Genomic DNA, 25,894 nt, shown 5'->3' with positions numbered 1-25,894 from the left:
GAGCTGTAGTGGTTTATCCTTCTTTTCCCAAGCCTTCCCCCTTATGGCAGATGTCCCCTCCTTGGCTTTCAGTCGTTTGTGTGGCCAATACTCACAACTCCTCTGATCTCCCACTGCACTCCCGGCCGGCACTGCTCACGACTCCTAGTTTCTCCATCCAGTCAGCCCTAGCAACTGGTTAGGACTGTCTGTGCCATTTGGACAAAAGCCTGTGAGTGTGGGACTTTCTCTGTGCCTGAGTGTTTGGTGAAAACCAGTTTGTTCCTTACGAAGACTCGGCATTGGAAGCTGCAAGATGCAGTGATGCTGGGAACCCAGGGCTCCCTTTCTTCCCATTCAGTGCCCATGATCCCCAATCTCAGGGCCACCTTTTTGATCCAGTCTGCTAACAGAACTAGGACTATTTGCTTAATATTATTTCATTGCCAAAAGCAACGTAAAAGTAGCAGAGATACCTCAGAAGAAAACCAATCCCAGATTCATATCAAGAGTCTCATTATGATTTATATATAGTTAGTTTAATCATTTAGAAGAAATTAATTGTAATTCCTTTGATAAAATATCCTTTCCAGATTATTATGTCAGATGCTTAATAGATGGCTGGACTTCTGATGGGTGAATAGTGGCTGCTGGCATGGATAGATTAAAAAAGTTTCCCTAGAGCTAGGCATGATCTGCATAAATAAATCACTACCTCCTACAGATATAACCTGCCTCAATAATGAAAATACCTGGGATTTCAATATAGTAGCACTTGTTTATGAAAACTTAATACCTTAATTTAGCAGAAAACACATATTATATCCATTGCCTTTGAATTTATAGTAATAACAGATGTGCGCAAAAATAGCTAAAGGCTTTAGATTCAACAAGGAAAAAGAATGTTTTATGGATTTTTGGCTAACAAGTTATCAAGAGGAAGTGACAATTTTCTCATCGCAGATACGGTGTTGAGTCCACAAGTCAAAGCTATTTCTGCCACCAGTGTTCCAAGTAGAATGATAAATAAAAAGTACATATGTAGCAGACCATCTAGCACAAAAGAAGCTAGCTGGTTTTCATCACCTTTTTAAATATGTTGTTTCTTCAATGCAGCTTTGATTTTAGTTATTTGATTTTGGGTGAACAAAAGCCATGATTATGTCTTCTATATAATACTTGTATCTGAGGTCCCGCCCTTTCATACTGGATTTGTGATAACCATCAGAACGTTTCTAAGAACTGGAAATGTCACTGGTAATGTCTCAGTGTATTTTGTATAACTCATACGAAGTGTTTTTTTTCAGCAGAATGCTTTAACATGGTTAAAATTTTATGTTGGCACACATTATTCGAGTTCAAACACTGCACTGCTTTGTTAAATCACAAATTGGGAAAGTTTCCTGAGGTTAGGCTTGTTTGTATCTAGTGCTCTGAAAGACACTGGATCTGTAGCACTTTGTGATAAGGGAGCTTGCAGCTTCACAAAATCTGCAAGTCTTGCCACAAATAATTTTGACTATCAGCCAAGCAATAGCATGCAGAGCATTTGGGATGAGGAAAATGTGAAATCACCAGAAAAAGAGGAACGAGAAGTTAAAATCACAGAAGAGTTGAGACAGAGCATCCGGGACCTCCCAGTGGATGCAGAGGAAGTGAACTGGTAGGTGAAGAGGGAAGCAGTAGGGAATGTGGACAGACCAGTCCCTTCCCACTCAACAGTTTTTATCTACCTGCTATTTAGTACCAACAACCTTTCCCTGAGGCCCATTGTAAAGATAAAGTAACACAATAACTGATAGGTTAGCATCTGATCCCATCTCTTTTTTTGGTGAGAGCCGTCAGGACCAGAAAAGTACAAGTAAGGTGAGAGGAAAGCAGAATATTGCAATAAACTGCCCACAGAAACGTGTCTTCGTAAGCGTCATCCATAAATGTCTTGTGCTCAGATGCACAGTGCTTTACCAACCACCTTTCGACTGTTCATTTGGGATATTTATGTTACCTACATGTATCTGCAATTCATGCTTTAACTCCTACAGACTTGTCACAGTGAGATTCAGGCTACCTTCTGTGTGAAATTACAGTATATTCCAAATATATTATTTTGCTCTGTATTATATTTATCTTGCCTACATTCTATGCTAAAAAGTCACCATGGAGTCAGCAAGTCTCCATGGAGTAAGGAAGGAGGAAAAAAAGAAAAGGGGTGCTATGCCATCCGTTGCTGGTGATTATTGTATATTCAAAGCCAAACTTTTATTCTCCTAAAGCATGCCCCCCCCATTCACCTTCCATTCATTGTATTTCCTGGAATCGTAGTCTCTGTAACCTTATAGTTTCATTTTTTTATGTTCTTAAGATTAAATACTAGTGGAACATTCATTTCACTTTGCCATTCATTATTTTATATTTCTGCCATCCAGGCAGAATTCAGGCTGGCCGTACTCAGGGAGAAGCTAAAATGGGCTTGATGAAGCGGTCTAAATGAAAGCTGTTTGTGCTTCACTGTCTAGAAATGCTGCTTCTCTACCTGAAGAATTTGGAATGTGTGTTGCTTATTCTGGGAAACCCAAAAATATCAGCACTTTTAAGAGAGATGCCTATTGGCACTTGCAGATTCTGAACAGAAGTGAAGTCATAGTTTAATCCCTGCACTACAGTTTCTTGCTTCTCTGTATTAACAATAAGAACATGGAGAGAGATTCTGAGATACAGGCAAAAGACCACTTTGCAGACAGCCTAGGATGTGACTAGCATCTCAAGGAGTCCAGCAAAATTTGCTTTAATCCCTGCATCACACTGGGACACCTTGTACATATATCAGCAAAGAATTGTGTGGAAGATTTCAGACCTGTGCAATATGCATCAGACAACTCCTAGACACAGATTAGATTTGTACATGTACCTATCCATCACGTTTCAATACAAACAACAAGACAGCAAAGACAGTTACATACTTTTGAAACATACTCAGTTATGGCACAGTGATGACCTTTTTAAAAAGACAACTAAATTCCACCCCTTCAAGCATACACACTTATAACTTACTTGAAAGGTTTTTCACAGTGTGCTTGTGCAAGCCCGTCACCGGCAGATACCTGTGCTGCCCAAGCAAAACAGTATTCACAATTAGGTTCTGAGATTTCAAGACAGAGTCATGAGTTTAATTCCAAAGAATAACATTGATACAAAACACTGTTTATTGCATGCCTTTAAAAAAAAAAAACCACACAACAAAAACAAAACCAAAAACTAATGAACCAACCAAAAAAACCAACAAAAACCCCACCCTGCTTTACTAAACATGATTTCACCTTTCTAAGAGAAATTTCTTTTTTGTCGTTTCTTCTTGGCAGTTTTTCCTCTCCTACTGGAAACCATTGTATAGGTGGCTGGAAACAGGTTCAAAAAGCTTATTGGTCTAACTTCATCCCTTAATCCTTCTAAATGTTTCCTAATATATGGCTATCCCAGACCCTTCAGTCTATTTTTCTGGAAAGGCTACACTGAAATTTAACCCCACACCATGGAATTTTTCATCCTAAGTTTTTGTGTATACCAGTCAATGACTGATGTCTTCAGAGAACAGTTCATTTTTTGTAGGTGTTCTGAACCTTCCATGAGTACTTTTCACTGTCAATAGTACTCAGGACTGCAAAATCTTCCAGCATTTGCTGTCTCCTTACTACATATGAGAAAGTATAATAAAGGACAAGGAGGTAAAGAGCACCTATCAATATTAACATCCTCAAGAGAATAACTCTGGATTTCATTATGTTCACTAATGTGTTACCACCATCATGGCATATTGATCACCGTTCTCCTTGGCCAGCAGTAATTAGATGACATTTTTCAGTGTATGCTTGTATACCCCTTAGTTTATAACTGTTAAGACATTTATTGATTAGTGATCAGACAAAACCAGATAGTATGAAAATTAATGTGACTCACTGCTTTATATATTCAAGCCAATATTTTGTTTCTGTACATGTAATTCCAGAGCATGGTGTTCAGTGGCATATATATGTGAACATCAGACAACATGCGGTCACCCTTCTCTGCCTTTGTTTTCATCTCCGAAAATACATTTGTTCAACAGAACTTTAAGATCCTGCAGAAGAAATACACCATATGTTGGCAGTCGCCTTCTGGAGCACACTGCTCCCTCAGGCTACTTGCAGGTCAAGACAAGACAATAGCTTCCCAGTGTCAAGTAATGATTTCCTGAGGCAGGGATCTCCCATTCAAAAGCAGGCTAAGGGCACCCTGTAGTCCCATTACAATAATATAGTTAATGTCACAACAAAGCTGGAAGTACCTTAATGCTTGGACCAATAATACACAGACTTAGACTGTCTTTAAGTCCTACGCACGCTTCAGTTTTTGCGCTGCATATACCAAACTTAGGTATCCAAAATGGAGAGTTCTTGAGTTAAAAGCCTTTATCTGTCCCACTCTGTCAATGTAACAATCCTTACAGAAACCTGTTTTCACTCCTTCCTTTACTGGAGCATGAGAAAAATTATTAAGATTCAGCAGAGGGCACGGATGACGCACATAGACACTGGTGGTTACGTTACGATACTTTCATTGAAAAGGTCGACACAGTCTTTCTGTTCTCTTTAGCAAAGCAGCTGCTTGACTCTGGCTTACAAATGGAGAAGACGATTCGTCTTTCACAAACGCAGTGCCTCATTAGCAGAAAAGATGTATGGCTTATTCTACAGGGGTTTTTTTTCCATCTGGTATATCAGGGCAAACCTGAAAATACCTGAGTAAGACTCTTTTCATGCTCTCCTCCATGATTATTTCATTCAGCTGAAAGCTTCTTCTCATTAAGATCTTCAGCTGCCACTAAAATCTGTGCTAAAACTGCAGATAATGTGATCTGATCTCTTTGGTAGAACTCTGAACTAGAGATGTGGGTCCCAAACATCTTGCCTCTACCCAAATGTGGAAATATCTGGATATGCAGTGTTGGTTCAGGTCAAGTTTTGCTCACTATATATTTATAGCATCACCACCACCGTCATTTGAATCGTAAGATCCACTGTTATAAATTTTATAGCACAAGTAAGTTTCTGTGATGGAGTAAGCTGCTTTACTATCATATCAGACACTTGGAAGACTCAATATGGTAGGTGCTGCACAGCTCCATAATGCTGCTGAACTGGTTCTCAAGTGCGTAAATCTCAATAGGCAAGACAGAAGTGAAATATTTTATCAGTCATTAAATGTTACCCAGAAAGATTAAGTAGCTTTCCTACAGTCAAACAGGATAATGAACTGTGGCCTCCTGTGCCACAGCTCTGGCTTTTAGCTGCAAGAACAAATGTCCTCTGAGCTGCTAATTGTAGGAAGGTAGCAATATTTTTACATACAATATTCTATTACCAAACAGTCTGCAAAATAAAGAATTGCCTTTCATAATCATAGTTTCTCAAAAGATACAACAGATTTTAGAACAATATAACAGAACTTTGAACTTGGACAAATGGTCCAAGACTTTTTCTTATATGATATTTTGAGCCCCTAGATACTGTAGAAGATTCCAGGCAGTGTACAGCTGAATTATGTTTTAGAATTTACTTGCCCATGTTCTGCTGGCCTTTTATGAGGATATGACTGAAATGTATTTTTTTCATGTTACTGTATCTTCAATATATAGTTTCTTTAAGCTTCCATCAGTATGAACCTTAAGCACTATGGCAGAATTTTAAGATCCTTGCAAAAATAGTGACTGCTCAATTTTGAGTTTTCCCCCATGGAGTAATCAGGACCACTTCATTCCCAGAAACCACTCTCACAAATGGGCTGTCTTTATACCACACATTGCCAGCTGGGTGATATGTGGAGACAGGAGAAATTATTATATATTTCAGTTTTAAGGCAGCCAGAAATATTTCACCTACTCACTCAAAATACGATAATTGCTTTGGCTGAAACAAGTTTTTAAAAATATCAAGATCCATAGCAGAAAAATAAAATAATAGTGTTTTGCCTATAAATGATTTCCTGAGGTCCTTTTACCCATCTAACCAGAATAACCCATTTCTACAACGTCAAATTTTCCACCTCTGTCTGCAGTGATCTCTGCAGTTACTTTTAGAGTAAATGGTAACTGAACAGTAAATTTGTGACCACTGGCTGAGGTGAGGATGTAAGTATGTACTGAACGGCCATCTGGCTGCTACCAAGAGGCAAGTAAAACAGCAGAGTTCTGTTATAGATCCTTCAATGCAGGACCCGATCAAGTCTCTTTCACTGTGCCACCAATTTTCAAGAAACTTTGAGAGCGGTACCGTGCTCTGAAACTGCTGAAGGCACCACCGATGCTTCAGTTTTAAGAGTGGCATTCAAAATTCTGACTTCAACTCAAAACACCAAGGCTAGGGAATAGCGTTAGGACAAAAGGACTGCCTGTATCGAGGGCAGCACGTCATGTTACTGGGGAAAAACCTACTTCTTTTTGTGTGTTTGGGACTTGCCACTGAAACCTGTCTGCTTTCCGCCAGATTTTATATTGCGATGAAAAATAATTCCCTAACATTACCACTGGGTGGCAGGGCCAGTTCCAGTGTCCAATTTCCTTCTGAAAATGTTCAATTAAATTTACAAGGGTAAATAAATGAGTATCCGTAAAAAAAAATTACACGATGAGTCATTTTTACTGTATCTACAAGCAGGGCATGAAAAAGCATAAAATTTTTTCATCTTTACAGCTAGCCCAGAACCAATTGCTCATGACATGAATGTCACAAGAGCTTCCAGTTTTTGCGGTCTGACTGACGTAACCAGTGAGGTTTGTCACAAATTGCATTCTCTAAAATGCTGAATAATGTCTGTAAAAATGGCATGAAAAACAAATTTCTAAACGTTTTGACGAATGTGCTACGTTTCAATAGTAGAAGCACCCATACTCAATTTTTTAAGTGCCTTGTTTACACCTGTGTGAAAATCCTTCATAAACCAACACCACCAGCATTGCAACCTTCTTGAGCACGCTGTGTGACAACTTCAGAGGCTGGCAGATGGACCCAGGCTAAATGTCAGGTCTGTATTTAGGGGGGAACAAGCCTTTCTCTAATGCTGTGCAGCAAGACAATACATTAATTATCACTTAGCCAGTGCAGGCAGAAGATTCCTGGTGAAGCCGCCTGTCCCATCATTGCCCACTATACAAAGCATCTCCCTGAGGGAGCTGGGTCTCTTGAGCTTGGAGAAGAGGAGACTGAGGGGTGACCTCATTAATGTTTATGAATATGTAAAGGGTGGGTGTCAGGAGGATGGAGCCAGGCTCTTCTCGGTGACAACCAACAGTAAGACAAGGGGTAATGGGTTCAAGCTGGAACACAAGAGGTTCCACTTAAATTTGAGAAGAAACTTCTTCTCACTGAGGGTGACAGAACACTGGAACAGGCTGCCCAGGGAGGTTGTGGATTCTCCTCTGGAGACATTCAAAACCTGCCTGGACGCCTTCCTGTGTAACCTCATCTAGGTGTTCCTGCTCCGGCAGGGGGATTGGACTAGATGATCTTTTGAGGTCCCTTCCAATCCCTAACTTCCTGTGATTCTGTGAAAACCACCATCACAAGTGTCTCTTATTGGGGGAAGAGGTGCGCTAAGGGCAACTCCCCAAAAACCAGGGTCAGTGAAGACCCAAAATAAAGCCATGATAAGCTCTGGACCTGAAAGTCTGTGCCTACATGATGAACAATTTGAGAAAAGTTTCATGGGAAGAGTGGAAGCCCTGGGGATGTGAGAACTGCCATCACTAGTGGTGAAGGACCTCTAAAATCCGTCGTGTCAAGGAGACCAAGCCCACCAAGCCCTCCAAATCTCAAAAGCCAGTGGTGCACACGCGGGCCCCGTGCATCCGTTGTTGGGTGGGGGTGCTGGGCAGCCAGCCCATGGCGGCAGGTCTGCGCCGGGCCCCGTCCCGCCACACTCCCGGCGGGACCAGCTGTTCACCTCACGCCATCCCCGCGGACCCCCAGTGCCCGTCGCGGTGCCCGGGCCGGCGGCCTCCTCGGGGCGGTGGGACGCTCCTCCGCCTGCCGCCCCCGCCGCGGGCCCGGCCCCGCCCGCCATGTCGTGTGGGAGCCGCCCCGCCCGCCCCCGCCGCGGACGCGGCTCCGTCACCTCACACGACGGGCACCTCCCTGCCCACCCCGGCCAGCGCCCAGCCCTGACTCACGCTCGCTCGGCCGCCCGGGCCCCTCGCAGGGCGCCCCCGCCGCTTCCCCGCCCCTGGCCGAGCCAAGCCGCCCCAAACCCCTCCCCTGTCTGCAGCAAGTGGCAGCGGCAGAAGGGCGGCGGCGCCATCCCGTGAGGCTCTGCCCGGCGCTCGGCTCCCCGCGCCGCCTCGCCGCCGCCGCCGCCGCCCCCCGGGCGCGTCCCCTGCCCCGCCGCCGCCTCGCCCCGCGCTGCCATGCCCAGCAGCGAGGCGGTGCCGCTGGGACTGGGCGCCTGCCGCAGGTCGGGGGCGCTGACCGGAATGCTGGCGCTGGTGGCGCGGCTGCTGGAGTGGCTGCGCTCGCTGTTCTGGAAGGAGGAGATGGAGCTGACCCTGGTGGGGCTGCAGTACTCGGGCAAGACCACGCTGCTCACCGTGCTGGCGGTACGCTGCCGCGGCCCGGCCGCCCGCCGGCCCGGCGCAGGGGCGGGGCGGAGCGGAGCGGGGGGCGCTCAGGGCGGCGGCCCGCGGGAGGGGGGTCGCCGCGGGCGCTGAGGCGGGGGGCGGCGGCCCGGGCCCCGGCGGGGCTGGAGGGGCCCGGCGGGGCTGGAGGGGCCCCGGGCCCGCCCGCCCCGAGCCGGCCGCTCCGCGTCGCTTCCCCCGGCAACAAGTGCGGGCTTGGCGTCCAGGGCCTGCGGCGGGGCCGCCTCCGGCCCGGAGATCCGGCGGAGGGAGCGGGGCGGCGGGCGGGAGGCAGCCCTTGCATCCTCTGCAGCCTCGAGAATTTGACGGTCGGCTCAGGTGGGCGTGAAATCGTTTTAAGAGGGAGAAGAAAATGTCTCCTGTGCCTGACTGCAAAGCGCGCCCCTCTCAAAGCAGGTTCCTGGGCACGGGCTCTTGCCCGTGATTCAGAGGTGGCTTTTCGCGGCCGGTGTATCTCAGAATAACTCGGAATATATTGTGCATCCTGCAAGGCGGCAACTCCCCTGTCACCGAATTCTATCAGTTGTATCAATACTAATGCCTCCCACAATTCCTTGATAGCTCTTTCCCAGGATTCAAGCCTGATTTGGCATTCCCTTCCCACAGTGACAGACGATGGCCTTGCATCCTTGTTCCTCTCTGACATTGACACCTGCCATGACATTATTCATTTTGCTGTGCTGAAATATGTTCCTCATCTTTATTTGGTGTGCCCTCCACCCTTCTGCATTTGGGCCCATCCAAGAGATTTACTTTCCATTGGAAGATGGAGACAAATGTATATGTTAAATATGGCTAATACTGACCATGAAACTTCTCAATGCATAGCCTTTTCTGCAAGGTGATTACTGCTATTAGATGTTTTGCAACATCACCTGCCATGAGATACGGGCTTCCAGAGGTACTTTGGTCCTTATTCTGAAAAGTTACTGGATCAAGAATCAAAACCAGACTGGGAGGCGTATGGCTAAAGTCAAAGAGACTGAGGCAATGATGAATATGAGCATACAGTATTTGTTGTTTGCTTTCATATACAATTATGGATTCAGGCAAAATTAGGAGATTAGTGTGAGTGAAGAAATGGAGAGAAAAGGGAAAAGAAGAATGGGGAAAGGAAAGTACAAAAAGCAATGAATGTATGCATTGGAGGACATCAGCAATCAATAAACAGAACTGGTATTTTAGTTGGTTTGTTAGGCACTCTGGAAGTCTTGGTAACACAGGTCCCAGCTTGGCTCATGCCTATTGGAAGTGTTCATCTCCCAAGGCAGGCTTTGCTGAGGAAGAGGGAAAAGACACGACAAAGTATATTGTTTCTTCGATTGATTTAATAAACGGAGCAAAGAAGAGCACAGCAGTTCAGAGACCTCTAACACTAGTGTGTGGTATTAGACTTTGTGTGTGTAAATGTTTGTTCGCGCATTTATACTACACCACCTGTGGAATGGCATTTTATGTGTTTATTCCTCTTATGCTAATATCTTTAATTTCAGAGCACTGCTGTTACTGCAGGTCTAATTTTGCCAGCAAACTTGTAACTTAAGAATATTCTATGAGGCATCCATGTTTTCTGACTTGCGGAATGTCAGAGATTGCAGGTTTTGTAGCTTTTGAATCTTCCAATCTGGAGATGACATGCCATGATAATCACTGACGAAGGGTGGCTGAACAATTTAGGAGTAAGGCGATGGATAATAGCTTACTTTTGAATACAGTTGATATGGGGGTGGCAAATAGATTGGAAATTCTGTGCGTTTGTGTGTATGTGGCTAGAGTGTGATGAGATGAAAATAAGCATCACAAACTAGTGGCTCCTTAAAATGCAAACTGCAATGGATCACAAAAACAAATGGTAGGAAATTACCATTTTTTCCACTTTGCAATAGTATTCAGAGATCCTACCATGCTAACACCAAATAAACACCTTTTGAGACAATCTCCTCACTGAAGAGCTTGAGCCATATTTAGTTCCGTTTCCAGCGGAAACCTTGGATAACGTCGTTGCCTTTTATTATGGATGTTCACTGATGTAATGAAATAGAATCTGGCCCATGGTTGTCGATATGGTGGGGGTAATGGCAGTATTCATTGTCAGTTCAATAGTCAGCATCATTTAAAGAGGACATTGCAAACTTCTCAGCATGTTTTTTTCATCTGTGTCAGGATGTGATCTTTTTTTGACTGAGATATGACAGTACACTTGTTTGCACATCTTGAGTATTCACATGTAAAAAACTTCCTTAGCAAGAAAATGGAAAGGATTTTTTACTTCATGATGCTTACAGCACCTGAAATAAAACACAGTAATCAGAGTTTTTGGACTAATGTGGGGAAAAGATTCAGCTTTCTTTGCTTCGTTGTATGGGAAAATGAAGAACCTTAAACATAATACTAGCTGATTCCGCTCAACCAGAATGGACAATTTTTAGAGGAAAAGACTAAAGATGAATAATGGGGACACTAATTCTTTGCATTCTGTCCCTAATACCAGAGCATTTATGATTTTAAAATTTTTTTTATTTTTGTGTTCCAGTTTAGCATATTACACATGGTGTATAGTTTGCTTACAAAAGTGGAATCCTGAGTTTCTATGAGTTTATTTAAACAATAGCCTCCTGAGTTGGTTGGCTGGTCTTCCAGGCATTCCAGTGCACAGGGTTTCTGTGTTCGTATGTGTTATATGTCTGTCCTCCTCAAATAAATGTACTATATATTTTAACAAATTTGGCCAGTACCTGCTACAGGAGATACTTACTGCTTGGCTTTGTCTTACTTTGTCCAATTAAAAACCTCTGTCACTGCTGGGTATGTGTATCTGTACAAAACTGTGGGTGCATTTGTCTTCATTGTTTTTTCCTTCTGCTTCTTGACAAGTTGTTGAAGCAAGGAAAGAGGGGGAAAAAAGAGACTTTCAAAAATAAAAGATGGGGACGAGGTATAATACAGAATTTAACAAGAAGGTTCTCACAGGTAAGGTTGGACAAGTATTGTTTCTTGCCTGAAGAGTCTTAATTCCAAACCCCAAAATCTTGTGAGAGGATCAAGTAATTGCCAAAGGTTATACAGCTTTCAAAGACCCAGGTTAAAAATAGTTTTAATTTGTGAACGCGAACTGGAGGACTACTGTATTCTTTCTCTGCCTCAAACAATGCGAAGTTGCAGAAAGCAGAGACCCGGGGTAGCTGGCGGCAAAGTGTGCACTGTGAGGCACGTAGCTGCTCCAGTGCACTCTGAAGCTCTGATCATCAGCTCTCGGGAGGGCCATGCTGGAGCATGACTGCTTCTCTCCTTTTTCACGTAACCATATTTTATTCTCCCAAAAATACCGCAGTGCACGTGGGATGATGAGTTAGGTGAAAGGAATATGGACAGATAGATAGGGAAGCGCAGTGGCATGTCCAGGAAGTCCTGCTCTCCTTTCTGGGTGACTACAAAACCAGGACTACTGTGTATGTTGCAGAGTGTATGAGCCTTCATGTAAGCATGGCTGTTAACCGTCTGCATGTCTTAATGCGCTTCTCCTGGGAGACACAATACCGTATTAATGATACATTTTGAAAAGGAAGAATGAATAATGAGTAATGTACTTAGAGCGGATTTCACCTTTCTCCTCAAAAGCTGTCTGCCGTAGGGGATAGATTTGTGTAAGGTTCACATGGGCATGATGACAAGTGTCTGTCTTATAAAAATATTTGTCTGAACTGGGGAAGGAGACAGAAGTTTGCTTTTATGTTTTGGGTTTATGGCGTGCTTAGTACCTTGTATTTTTCCATCTTAATGGCATTCTCTTAGCTTCCAAGGGGGTACTCCTCTGCTGTCACCTGCTCAGAAGGAAAAAGTCTGCATGTAGTACTCTGTGAGCACTCTTTCACCGTTATTACATTTGGAGTTAAACCATTGGCAATGGTAGTGAGAAACTACAGGGAAAAATCCTGGTGCAGTCAGTTTTATCATATTGGGGGTTGGACTAGATGACCTCTGAAGGTTCCTTCCAAGCCAAACCATTCTATGATTCAGTATTTTGACTGTGCTGCTTTCTGGTTTGCTCGAGGATCAGATGAGGAATTATTTGAAGTCTCGTGGTTTCTGGGGTGATCTTTGTCACTGGGGAGAATAAAAGATCATTTAAAGGGACTGAAATGAGCAGTCTTCCTTGGCGTGACAATGCATTAATTGATGTGCTGGCCAGTGCTTTTGTAGAAAATTAATGTGATATTTTACTGTGTTGTAAAATAAAAACTTTAGATTGCAAACGAGAAACTTCTCTGTTAATGATCAACTATTTTATAATAAGTACTTTTTTTTCTTTTTTTTGTGTGTTCTAGTCAGGGCAATTCACAGAAGATATGATTCCTACAGTAGGCTTCAATATGAGAAAAATAACAAAAGGAAACGTTACCATAAAGGTAGGTGTGCATGTTTGAATTAATACAAAGTGAATAAATAATAGACAAAGTGATTTGAACTTGGAATGTGAGAGTGTAGGAAATTCCTTTTAAGATGATAGGATCATTTATCTGTTTTTCTAGCTCAAAAATAACTGTTTTAAAAGCATATAGTCATATATTTCTTTGTTACATTAATCTGTTCGATTTCATGATACCCATGCCAGGCAGAAGCTTTGCTGCACTCTTTTGGATTAAAAAGGTCATAAATTCTGAGATACTAAGGGAGCTGTGTTGACTCCCAGATGTGCCTCCCTCTTCCCTTCTCTCTCTCTCCTCCTCCTCACAACTCTAAGTGAAATCTGAAGCAACTTCATTCCTGATTTACCAGTGGAGAGTGCAGTTTAGCACACGTAATGTCAGCTATGTGGAAATAGAACATCTAATGTAAGTCAGTTGTCAGGGAACCATCTCTTAGGCCTATAGAGAAATGTAGAGATTATTCTAGTTTGATTGTGGTTCATGCCATAGGCTTCAAAATAGAGATGAATTGCTCTGGTAGCATTAAGGTGCACTGTGTTATTTGATTATAAAGAGGGCCTGGTTAATGAGACTAGATCAAATTCGTAACTTCTATCTAAAATTAGGTGAAGGAAATGTAGGCTTTTGCTTTTGCCTTTGCCTTGACTTTTCCCTCCTTTTCCTTCATTTTCTCTCCTTTCTCCCTCAGTTCTAAAGATATTCTTTTGCCTCTGATTTGGTATGACTCCTAAATCTAGGGAGGATTTTCTGAAACAATCTATATTGTGAATATAAGCAGTTGCTAACTGTCTAACCACTCTTTCTAAACAGTGAGCAGGTAAAGCGTGATAAAAGGGATAATTTACTTCTGTTGATTGGGAGATGCTAAAGCTGAACTAAATAACCCTAAACCTAAGATGACCGTAGGGGTATAGATACTGTTACTGCCTGTCTGTTTCTGGTCTTAGTATCTTGCTATACTTCTTTGAAAGTTCATATGAGGTAGGGCCTTGGACTGTACATTTCACTTGTGTATCTACTTCTGTGTTACAATCTTGCAAAATAATCAGTAGGTTCCTGTAAAACTGCTTGTATGTTAGGGTGCTTAATAAGCCAGTCTTTTTGAAACGGAAAGTCTAATGTTACCTATTTCCTCTCATCACCTCAACTTTCCTTCCCATATACCCTCTTGAAATTCATGTCAGGTTTGGCTGAAATAAAAACTCTTAACATTACCCATGATTTGGTCTGATTTTAGTTTCCGAGGAAATTTTAGCAGATTGCCGAAAATAAATGATGATGAGTATCTTAAAACTAGCTCCACAGTAAAGATAGTAAAAGACTTAAAAGGAAGATAGAGTAACATGTAAAATGGAGTAGAACTAAAGCGGAGGAGAGTCATTATTGTCATGGTAACCTCAACTTTGTGAGTTTGTGTTTTATCATTATGATAAGTACGTTATTAGAGCGCACTTTGGGAGAGAATCTGCCTTTACTCTTGTCACAGAGCAAGTGTGCAAGAAGACGAAGTAGCACCGTATAAGCATTTTTAATTCACACATTTCCTGAAAGGAAAATGACTGATAGCCTAAACTTTTTTTTTCAGTGTAGATCATGTGTGTGGTGAGTTTAAAAAACCCCAAACTGTCACATGATGAGCAGTGCAATACTCAATGCAACACAGCCAAGTCTTCTTTTAAGTAAAAATTGTGTCCTCCCACAATACAAAAATTTCAATACAGAATTTTTTCAGTAAGGAATGCCTTTCTGTAGCCTTGAACAACCAGCTTTTGTGTGGTAGTAGGGGAAAATGTCCAATTTAATGATTTAATAAATACAAATTATTATACTATTATTATATTTTTTATTAAAATATATTGTAGCAAGAAAAGCACTTACTGCAGGAGTTACAGGGCAGAAACTTCCAAGATTTTGAGAGAACACCCTCCCTCTGCACAGACAATGAAAGAAATTTTGTCTTGATTTCTTTCTTTTTATGAATTCTTCTGGGGTGAGATGAGAGCTGCTTGAACCACTAACACCTACAAATGTGAGTGTGCAATGGCTCTCATTTTACATTTTATTCCCAAAGATCAAAATTTTCAGCATTGTTTTCATGGGAGATGCTACTACTTTCAAGCTGCTACTAGTAGCTTGTCTACTGGAATAGGTAGTCAAGATTAGCATTACTTTACACAGTGGGTAGCTCTCTCAAAACAGAGGAATTTATATGGCAATATGAGTAAGCCTGTGTCAGTTGGATTTTATCTGGGAAAAAATATAGGTGACCAGAATCAAAAGCCTCTCAGATCTTGCAGCCAGCCCTCTATGCTCAGTTTCTTTTGGAGACGCAGGAATCAGAACAGTAAAAAGTAACTGAACTGGTCTTTCAGGAGACAGAAGTAGCACACAAGGTGCACATTCTGCTGAGTAATAGTTATGCAGCTTTTTCTTGTAAATGAAGGCTGTTATTTCATGATGCTTTCTGTTAGTTCTTATGAACACTGTGTTTGAAACTGGCAAAAAACCCACAGTATTTCATCGACAATGAGATTTAACTTCTGGTCTTGGCCCTTCTTCACCTCTGTTGTCATTATATACAAAATGATCCAATCTCTCCCTCACCTCTGCTGGTTCATTTCTCTGTGGCCAGTTCTGCTCATGGTAGTGCATTCTCTACATTTAAGGTAAGGCTGGTAAGGGTGAATTTAAATTTACGGGAACATCTGCTTTAATTGCAGTAGGGCAGTATTCATGCTGCAAAACAACGAAGTATTCTGATGGGCAGAGAGCTGTTTCCTCTCCTTGCAATGGATTTTACCTCCACCTCTCCTCATGCCTCTTAGCCTCTCTTCATCGAACGTGTTCTTCTCTTCCACGGCCTGGTTTCTTTGTGCCTCATCCCGTTGCATAAGTACATGCACACAAAGGCCAAACCCTAAACCACTCATTTCTCAAAATACTGCTCCTGTTCCTTAAAGACGAAGCAACCAATGGCCTCACTTAGTCCAGGACTGATTTTTTCAGTGAAAAAGAAGTTCTAGTCATGAGTCTGTCTGTTGAATGTGTCTCAACAACCATCCATGTGTTCCTGAGCAAAGAGCTGAGCTCTGCTATATAAAGAACATACTTCGGCCTAATGGTAGTTTGGTACATTCCTATTTATATTCTCTCCAAAGAGTGCCTTTTTAACCAAAATCAGAACTTCTGAATATTTTTTCCTTTGGGGTCCAAATTCTGCTTTTCAAACAGAAACTTTTTTGTAAAGGGAAATAAAACCAGCCCTTCTTTAAAAAAACCTCAGAAATAACCTTTTAAATACACTCACTTTCCTGCCCATGGTAGCACTTCTAAACCTCAGTATGATGTTCCTCATGCTAGGGACAAACTGAATCTGCCTTTTGGAAAACCTAAGAGGGAATCAGTCCAGCCTAGTGCGGGTGGCAGAGATCAAAGGTCAGCTTGTACAATCAGCTTAAGTAAATCATAATGTGAAATTTTATATTCTACTTTAAGCCTGGCTGTGCACCATTGCACCCCTTTTCCATCAGCACCAGTCATCACATGCAAAGCAGAAGTCAGATCAGTCAGCTTATCTAGATGAAAGCAACCTCTGAAAAAAAACAACCAAACCAAACCTGCCCCCAGGCAAGTTTCTCCCCAGGCAAGTTTCTCCCCAGTCAGATTACCTAAGCAGCATGCTCCCCAAACAGCCCTGTCATTGTTGGTGCCACTGCAGTGTGGGAAAGCAGGATACAGAAACAGGTAAAATGATGCATTTTGGGGGCAGCCTGAATAGGTTGACTTAGATAGCTGCAAAACCTCATGTTTAGAACATGGAATCTGAACAGGAGGATAGCAGTCTCTCCATTTGGTGAGGAAGAATGAAGTTTTCCCTCATCCTTCTACTCTGGTAGATACAAATTTCTAAGTACAACTAAGGCAGCCTGTTGCTAGAGAGCTGCCAGAATGGTGTGTTCAGTATGCATACATAGACTGATTGTGGATTCAGATGGATCAGTGACAATTTTTCAAAAAATAAATGTTTAATGCTATATCGTTAGGACTTACGAATGTTGGATGGTGATTTCTAGTCCTTCTGATTAATTCATGATTCATATTAGTTATGAAAGCAAAATTACAGATAAGTCAATGGGAATTGATATCAGAAGAACAGTCTGATGTGCTAATTGTATAGATTTTCTTTCCCAAGATTCTGCTTTATTATGCACAAGTCAACATGTACACTAGCTATGATAGCAGATCAAATAGTGTATTTACAACAGGAACATCAGAGGTACTGCCTTACAAGTGCAAATACACCCTATGGCTATCCCATGTCTTCTTGAGCTCTTACACATCAATGGCAGATGTGTAGGAGAATGGGACCTGCAGCAAAATTATGATTAACATTGTGATATGAAGCAGAAAATGCAGACTCACAAGGAAAAGCTGTTTGTTTCAGTTTAAGTGGCCAAACTGCCTTAAGTTTTCACCTATTCAAGGAGATTTTTTTTTTGCACTGTTTTTTCAGGTATACAGGTGTTTTTTGTCCTCCCGCCTGAGCCTTCCGTCTCTTTCATAAGATTACCCTTGTACTGAAGGAGGACCTTTCACTTGAGCTTTAGCAATGCTTCCCAATTCATCCAGCCGAGGATTCTGTTTTCATTAGAATCATAGAGTCACAGAATGGTTTGGGTTGGAAGAGACCTTAAAGATCATCTAGTTCCAACCCCCCTGTCATGGTCAGGGACACCTTCCACTAGACCAGGTTGCTCACAGCCCTGTCCAACCTGGCCTTGAACACTTCCAGGCATCCACAGCGTCTCTGGGCAGCCTCTTCTGGTGCCTTATCACCCTCATGGTGAATAATTTCTTCCTTCTATCCAATCTAAATCTACCCTCTTTCAGTTTAAAGCCATTACCTCTTGTCCTTTTGCCACAGAACCTGGTAAAAAGTGCCTCTCCAGGTTTCTTGTAGGTCCGCTTTATGTACTGGAAGGCTGCTTTAAGGTCTCCCTGGAGCCTTCTCTTCTCCAGGCTGGACAACCCCAACTCCCTCAGCATCTCTTCATAGCAGAGGTGCTCCAGCTCTCCTCTGGACTTGCTTCAACAGGTCCATGCCCTTTTTATGTTGGAGGCCCCAGAGCTGGATGCAGTACTGCAGCTGAGGTCTTGTGAGAGTGGAGCAGAGGGGGACAATAACCTCCTTCAGCCTGCTGGTCACACTTATTTTGATGCAGCCCAGGATGCAGTTGGCTTTCTGGGCTGCAAGCGCACATTGCCAGCTTGTGTCGAGCTTCTCATCAATCTACACCCCCAAATCCTTCTCCTCAGGGCTGCTCTCAGTCCATTCTTCACCCAGCATGTGTTTGTGTTTGGGACTGCCCTGCTCCAGGTGCGGACTTGTTGAACTTCATGAGGTTCGCATGGTCCCACCTCTCGAACCTGTCAAGGTCCCATCTGGATGGCATCCCTTCTCTCCAGTGTGTCGACTGCACCACACAGCTTGGTGTAGTTGGCAAACTTGCTGAAGGTGTACTCGGTCCCACTATCCAAGGCACTGATAAAGATGTTAAACAGCACTGGTCCCAATACCAACCCCTAAGGAACTGCCACTTGTCACTGGTCTCCACTTGGACATTGAGCCATAGACTGCAACTCTTTGAGTGTGACCATCCAGCCACTTCCCTTTCTGTTCATTCCTAAATGTCAGTTTCGTACACTTTTCATCACATCTGCCTTGATATGCCACTGATCGAAGGAGTCCACAAATGCCACAGTCAGTAAAAGTTACCGCATTCTACCATAGTTCATAAATAATCCACAGGAATAGGAATGTCATTTCAGTTCCTTAGTTTTCTGTCTTCTTCATAGAAACAATAAGGCCATGATTTAAAGTTTATGTAGAGAAAGCATAAGGATAGATAGAGTCCTATACTGATGCTGCTACAGAATTGTCAGACATGGAAAAAGATGAGAAAACTGTTGATGGTTCATTCAACTAGAGAAACAAAAGTCATATACAAGTGGAGTCTTCAAAATAAAGTATTTTTTGAGCCAGGATAGTTAAAAGTAGATGAAGGAAGTGACTAATAAGTTTGTACTGGAGTAGTCTGCACAGGTGATATTGCAAGGTCAAGTTCATGCAGGGAGGAGGTGTGTGAATTTCTGTGGAATTGTGCCTTTTTTACACTTTGATCTCAAAAGTCATGTTAGATATAGTTGTTATAATAGAGTTGTTAAGAATAAGGGGATAATGCTAACATTATTAATATGTTTATTAGTTTCAAAAATGATACTTGGTTTGGAAAATTAACCAGTCTTCATGGTCTCTCTGCTACAACAGCATACAATGAAAGTAGGAGGTGTAGGGGAGCATGGCTCTTAGGTATAGAAGCTTATTTCCTTAAAAGCCTGTCAAGATGAAGTACTTGTACATCACTATTCCCCTATCTAGGTAAGCTGTTAAAATCTTACAGCCTAGTTGCTAGATAAAGTTTCCAAAATAATTGTACTGTGAGAAAGATGACATCATTTGTTGGTAAGTTGATGACTGAGGGATGGTGAGAGGAATGCCACTTGTTGGAATCCTTTGATGATCTATTTGCAGCCTAGTTAAGAAGGATTCAGAGTGAAATTTTCTTTAACCTGTTTATCCCAACAAAACAGCTTACCATTCTCATAGGAACGTTATAATATCTAACTGTCAGCTATTATTGAAATTCCTGGGTAAAGTGCTATTTTACTAAACCTGTTAAGTCCTTCAAACATGGTAAGCAGATAGGTCTTGCATCTGACCTTTTTCAAAGGTCTCAGGAGACACTGCAATACAGAATGAATTAAACTTATTCTAAGAGTGAGTCCGAGAAACCATCTGGGTCAAGAAGTCATCCAATGAAAAAATAGCATTCCAGGAGACTAAGACTGATCGCCCTGGAAGAGAGCTGCAACACCAAGTAGTAGGTGAAACTAATCCTTTATGTGGTTTTTGCCATATTTTGGGGTAGGCCACTGTGAAAGATGTGCTGTCCCAGTGCAGTGTCACTACCTGGTTTCTTGATTACAGCTCTATCTCTAGATTCCATACAATTTCCAGAGGGCAAGAAGAGCTAAGGAGCCCATGGTGCTCTTTCTTTGATTTTGGCAGTTGTTTCCAGAAGCCAACAGATTTATTCTCGTATTTAGTCCCTGATCCTAGAGTATAAAAGTACGGTCACTGGTGTGCCTCTGTGTGTGAGTATTGATCTGAACCATACTGAAAGAAAAACACTGATTTATGCAAGCCACAACATTTCATAGGAAGATGCCAATTTCGTATAGTCTTTAATTGAGGTTGAGCATGATCAGAAATGGAAATATGTCAGCTTTAATCATGAGTTGTCTAATTTTGTCTTGTCAATGTGTTTAATAAACCCTGTCATCTATGATTTCTAAAAGAAGAGGAAACAAAGAGGAGGGATTTTACCAGGCAATATTTGAAATCTAAGCAGGAAGCTTTATGGATTTTGAGGTCGTGGTTGAGGTGTTAAATTACAGGATGCTTTCCAGCATCAAAATACTTAATGTACTACAATTGAGGGATCTGTTAAAACTTTTTGGATGAAATTCATAACAAAACTGACGGGTAGCACTTTTTTCTAATAAAAAAACCCTATGACTGAATTAATTTTGGGGTTTTAATTCCCAGCAAGTTTTGTTGTTTGCTGAGTGATTTGGTTTTGATGGAATTTCTCTATTTTTGGATTACCTTAGTATTAGTAATCTTTTTGCTTTGGTGAGGTTTACTGTTTAACAAGCTAGACAGTAGCTAAGAAAATTCTTTAAACCAAATTTCAAGAGCCTCAGAAGACACATGTAACAAACATTTTAAATGCTTGTGGAGCTCCAACTAATTAACCTTTGATTCTTACAGTGATGATCTTAGAATAGTCTTGTGTATAAACAAGATGTAGAACAATACGAGAAGTGCATACACACAGGCGATGAATCCAGCAGCTTCATTTGCCATGCTCTTGCACTTTGTTTTCTTAAAATAGCACCACTTGGCAGTTTCTGCCTGACCCTGGATGTGGAGGTCGGGAGGGAGCCGTGAGCAGCTGCTGGGGGACAGGGTCTGCAGGGACAGGGCTGTGGCCACCCGGCTGTCATCGCTAGAGGCCAGTGTCCGGCCATGGAGCGGCAGTCTGGGCCAGCGCAGGCTGATCTGCTGGAGTGGGGAACCAAGCTCCTTGCTACTTGCTGTTTGCTCTCATGTGGCAGAGAGGGAGGAGGAGGAGGAGTATCCCGGCTGTGTGTGTTCTTCCTGCAGCTCCCTTCGTTGCAGCACTCCTCCTTCCTCTGGATAGTAGTGTTTCCAAGTCTCCAAACATCCTCAAAGGAATAGAGTCCTCTTGCTTTGTAATGCTTCATCCTGCTGTTCAGCAACAATTAAGAAACATCTTACTTGTCTTGTCACTGTCTCATGTGTCGTACAGTGGTACGAGGCTCTGTGTGTACTGCCTGTATAGCTCCAGCAGTGTTTCAGCAAGTACTGGCTATTCCGTATGGCTTGAGTCACTCTGAAATGGCCGTGCTGTATCTGAGCTGATTTCAAGTCAAAGTGATGATTTCTATAAAGAAGAATTTTTTGTGGGGTATCTCGATCATTTACGAGAGTTCTGCGGAAGGAAAAGCTGCACTGCTGGATTCAAAAGGGCTGTGATCCACAGCAGGAAATCCAGTTATCTAGTGATCTGCTCTCAGGATTGTTTTGCATCTTCATTAGTGACATGGATGATGGAACAGAGTGCACCCTCAACAAGTTCGCCAAAATATAAAACGGAGAGGAGTGGCTGACACAGCAGAGGGTTGCACTGCCATCCAGAGAGACCTTGATGGGCTGGAGAAATGGATTGACAGGACCCTTATGAAGTTAAAGAAAGGGAAGGACAAAGTCCTGCACCTGAGAAGCTTCCACCCCAGACACCACTACAGGCTGACTGGCTGGAAAGCAGCTTTGCAGAAAGGGACCTGGGAGTCCTAGCGAACACCAAGCTGACCACTGATGACGTTTAAAGGCCTCTTCCAACCCAAAGTATTCTGTGATTGGCGAGCCGTGTATCTTTGCAGCAGAGACCAGCAGCATCCTGGACTGCATTAGGAAGAGCTTTGACAGCAGGTCAAGGGAGGTGATTTCTCCCTTTTACTCAGCCCTAATAAGGCCATACCTGGAATACTGTGTCCAGTTCTGGGCTCACCAGTGTAAGAGGGTTGTGGAACTACTGGAGAGAGTTCAGAGAGGGGCCATGAAAATGATAAAAGGACTGGAGCATTTATCATATGAGGAGATGCTGAGATATCTGAGACTGTTCAGCTAGAGAAGAGAAGGCTCAGGGAGATCTCATCAATGCAGCCAGAAGATGTAGCCAAACCTTTCTCAGCGGTGCCCATCCTTGAAGCAGTCTGCTCTAGCTGACCCTGCTTTGGCCAGGACGAGATGAACTGTACAATTTCCAAAGGCCCCTGCTAGCCTCAGTGGTTCTGTGAAAAAGAAATAAATGAAGGTTGGAGAGTGTCTCAGAGAATAAGTATGGAGCATACTTACAATTAGTCAATGATCAACTAAGAAGGAAAAGTATAAAAGCAATTTCCCATCTGACAGTTTGGGAAGAGAAGCGTTGGAGACTGTACCTGTGCTGGGAGTTATGCACTGCAGATTGTGAGGAGGATCATATGTTAGACAGGAATGTCTACAGTGGTCTGGACAAACACGTGGTGCCAGAAGCCAGTGTCCAGAGTCAGGACAGGCAGTGCTGAATGTCTCAGCGGTCATTCCGAGTAACTGTTAGGACTCCTGAAAATGAGGACCGTGCGTTGATTTCAAGGAATCATTTAAACCAAACTCGTGCTCTGAGATGAATCAGGTATTTACCCAAATATCTTAGGTGATTGTTTCTTAAAATTTGTTCTTCCATGAAGAAGGTTCTACAGTATCCCTTGTTTTGTACAATGTTCTTTCACTCTAAGTGTTAGAAAGCTTATTTCCTAATATCTAACATGAGTTGCCATCATCACAAAATGACCTGCTTTTTTCTTCTCTTTTGTATTTGGCAGCCATTTCCTGGGAAACATTATGGTTTTGCTCCCCCCTCCCCTCTTGATAGTTCATATTTTCAAAATCTCTTCTCATTCCTTCTTTTCTCACCTGGACTTTTTCAAATTTGACTGGTGCTCAAAACCAGAGCTTCCCTGGTACCGAGGACAGGGCAGTGCATACGTCCAAAATTTTATGTAAGATGCTTCTGCTAGTACCTGCTGATTTAAGATCTGCAACACTGTTGAAAGTGTAGTTTGTGAAATGCTCAAGCTTTTTGTCCTGCACCTCTACCTCATTATTATCCATTTTGTGCTAGTGCATTTGGTTCCCTCTGCTCAAATGTAGCGTTTTGAACTTGTGTATGTTAAATTTCAGCTGCTTTATTTCAGACCATCCCTCTAGTTAGTCCACATACTTTAGGATTCTGATATTTTCCTTTTATCCACTGCCAGTTTGACCGTATCTGTAGTTTACATAAACGTGTTCTATTTCAACATCCTGTTGGGGCACCAGCGAACCATAAATGCAAGCCCCTGGTTAGCTCTGTCCTCAGCAGCTTTGCCTCATTGGTAAATGCTGGGAACCTCAGGATTGCTCAGACTTGAGAGCTAAAGAGCAAGGGGGACACATGAGGAGAGTGCCAGGGAACTGTTCTGTGGGGTTAAATCTGTCATGGGAGAGTGTCCTTTTCTTGTCTGATCTACCAATATTAGATTACCTTTTCCCAGCATACACACTGTTGCACATCCTCCTGGCTTTTCTCCGCTATTGAGCAAACGCTCATTTTTGCTTTCATGGTTATGTGTTCTTCAAGGACAAGCAAAATTAATAATCACTACAGTAGTTATCGATTGGCCATTTTGAGCTAGCAGTGTCCTTGCCTCTGGTCTCCTTGCTCTCGGTCTTTCTAATGCAATTTCTGCCTACAACTTACAACTTCAATGTGCTTACTTTCACCAGAATCTCTTGGATTTTGATGTCTAGAGACTGATTCATGATCATGTGAAAATAAGGTATAAGGGACTGAACGTGGTCACGCAGAACCGGGGCTTTCTACTTGGGGAGGACACAATATTGAGGCTAGGACGGATTGGTGCCTTATATTTAGAGGTGTGTTATGTCTTGATGGAGGGGATTACAGTCTTACCTCTAAAGCTGGGTCCCCTGGTGCTCTCCTGCCTTAGAACGCAATGTGGAGGTAAGCAGCATGAGGTTCAGAAAACAGTTTCTGAGAACACACTTAGCTTTTGTGTCCTGTTTACACCTGTTGATCCTTCCAGCATTGTACCTTGTGTCTCCGATAAAATGGCGAGTATACCCCAGTCATTGAGAAATACCCCCTCCCATTAAAATGACTGTGCTTGTTTTCAGGAGATGAAGGTACTCAGCAGTTTTGTGTTGCAAATCTTAAGTCCATTTCCAGTTCTTCAGTGAGTGCTATGATTAAATTAAATAATTATAAACTGTGAAGTTTGCATATAGCATTTTTTTTTGTAACTAAAATAAAATACATAGTTGCAGAAAATGTTTAAAAGTTGGACTTTATCTCCAGTGAGGAGTGACAACAGCATTCTTTACAGGACCAAGACTGATTTTGAAGAGCATAGTGTTCTGGGAAGTATTGCCTGCAGAAAATGTGGCCATGTGGCATAACCAGCTTTAAAAGCAACTGTAAAGGCATTTCCAAAATATAGGATAATAGATGGGTAGTAAGTATTCTAAGACAATAATGTGTTCTAACTTCCATAATAGTTTACATGGCCGGTAGTACAAGTAAGGCTCTTTAGTTTTGTATCCACAGGGCAATTTATTAAAAATTTTAAGGTGATTTAATTAAGCTCTTTTTATTCTTCCTGTTTATTGGATGGGGAAGCCGAACATTCCTGGTTGAAGATTCCAGTCTAGGATAGGTGACTAGTTAGGATTTGTCTCTCTGGACCTCAGCCAGGAGAAAGGGAGGACACCAGCCTGAGCCAGTTGTCTAAACTTGGTGGCAACCAGTGGGTGCTTTGCAAGGCTGGTTCACCTGGTGGGCAAGGTGGGTAAGAGAGATGCAGACGTCTCCTTCTGGGGGTGCCCTCTGAGCTCTTCAGTAGCCACAGAGAAATTTTAGTCACTTGAATTAGATGCCTGCATTTTAGGTGGCTGAAGTTGAGGGGAATGAATCTCATGCTTTTCAGTTACTCCCTGTCATTACACATTGAGTTGGCTGTGAGTGCTGTGACTGCTTGCTGTGTATGCATAAGCTCATTAGTCACATCTCAGTATATGTGGACTTGCCTGTGTACAACATGGTGTTGCATGTTGCTGGTGCTACTGTATTCTGCCCAAATACTCTTCTGTGTTTAGAATTTCCTCATCTGTTAGTTCAGGTTAGGTTTTATGGCTGATATTTTCTGAATACTTCCAAGCAGAAACATATTTCTCAGTTCAAATATTTGTAGTGTTGGATTTAGCTTGCAAATTAGGATGCCTGAATGTAAACAGCTATGTCTTCAATGAGGGTTAAGCTCCTTTAATAATATCCAGAGGAGCTCTAGCCAGTATTATCTAGCCTAGAGTGTAATTCTGTCATCCTAAAGAAGATGTTACATCTGGTCAGCTGAATAAATATTTAGGCTTCACTGACTACCTCAAGATTGTAGGTACTGAACCAATGCATTGACATTGAGATAAAGATCATAGAATCATTTTGGTTGGAAAAGACCGTTAAGATCCTCAAGTCCAACTGTTAACCTAACGCTGCCAAGTCCACCTCTAAACCATGTT

At 42.4% G+C, this 25,894-nt stretch overlaps 1 protein-coding gene across 2 annotated transcripts in view; it reads left to right on the top strand.

Annotated features, from left to right (window-relative positions):
• The first annotated feature begins 8,407 nt into the window (after positions 1–8,407).
• The window catches only part of LOC136000974 (ADP-ribosylation factor-like protein 8B), a 30,272-nt gene continuing 12,785 nt past the window's right edge, over positions 8,408–25,894 (top strand). For both annotated transcript variants that reach the window (XM_065655025.1, XM_065655017.1), the window contains exons 1-2: positions 8,408–8,602; positions 12,967–13,047. In XM_065655025.1, the coding sequence (XP_065511097.1) occupies positions 8,414–8,602; positions 12,967–13,047 (270 nt within the window). In that variant the 5' untranslated portion in view covers positions 8,408–8,413. The remainder of the gene's footprint in view (positions 8,603–12,966; positions 13,048–25,894) is intronic.

Source organism: Caloenas nicobarica, chromosome 1 (genome assembly GCF_036013445.1).
Source record: "Caloenas nicobarica isolate bCalNic1 chromosome 1, bCalNic1.hap1, whole genome shotgun sequence".
NCBI classification, from domain to species: Eukaryota; Metazoa; Chordata; class Aves; order Columbiformes; family Columbidae; genus Caloenas; species Caloenas nicobarica.
The sequence above is the reverse complement of the archived record's forward strand: the minus strand, read 5'-3'. Positions and strand labels throughout refer to the sequence as shown.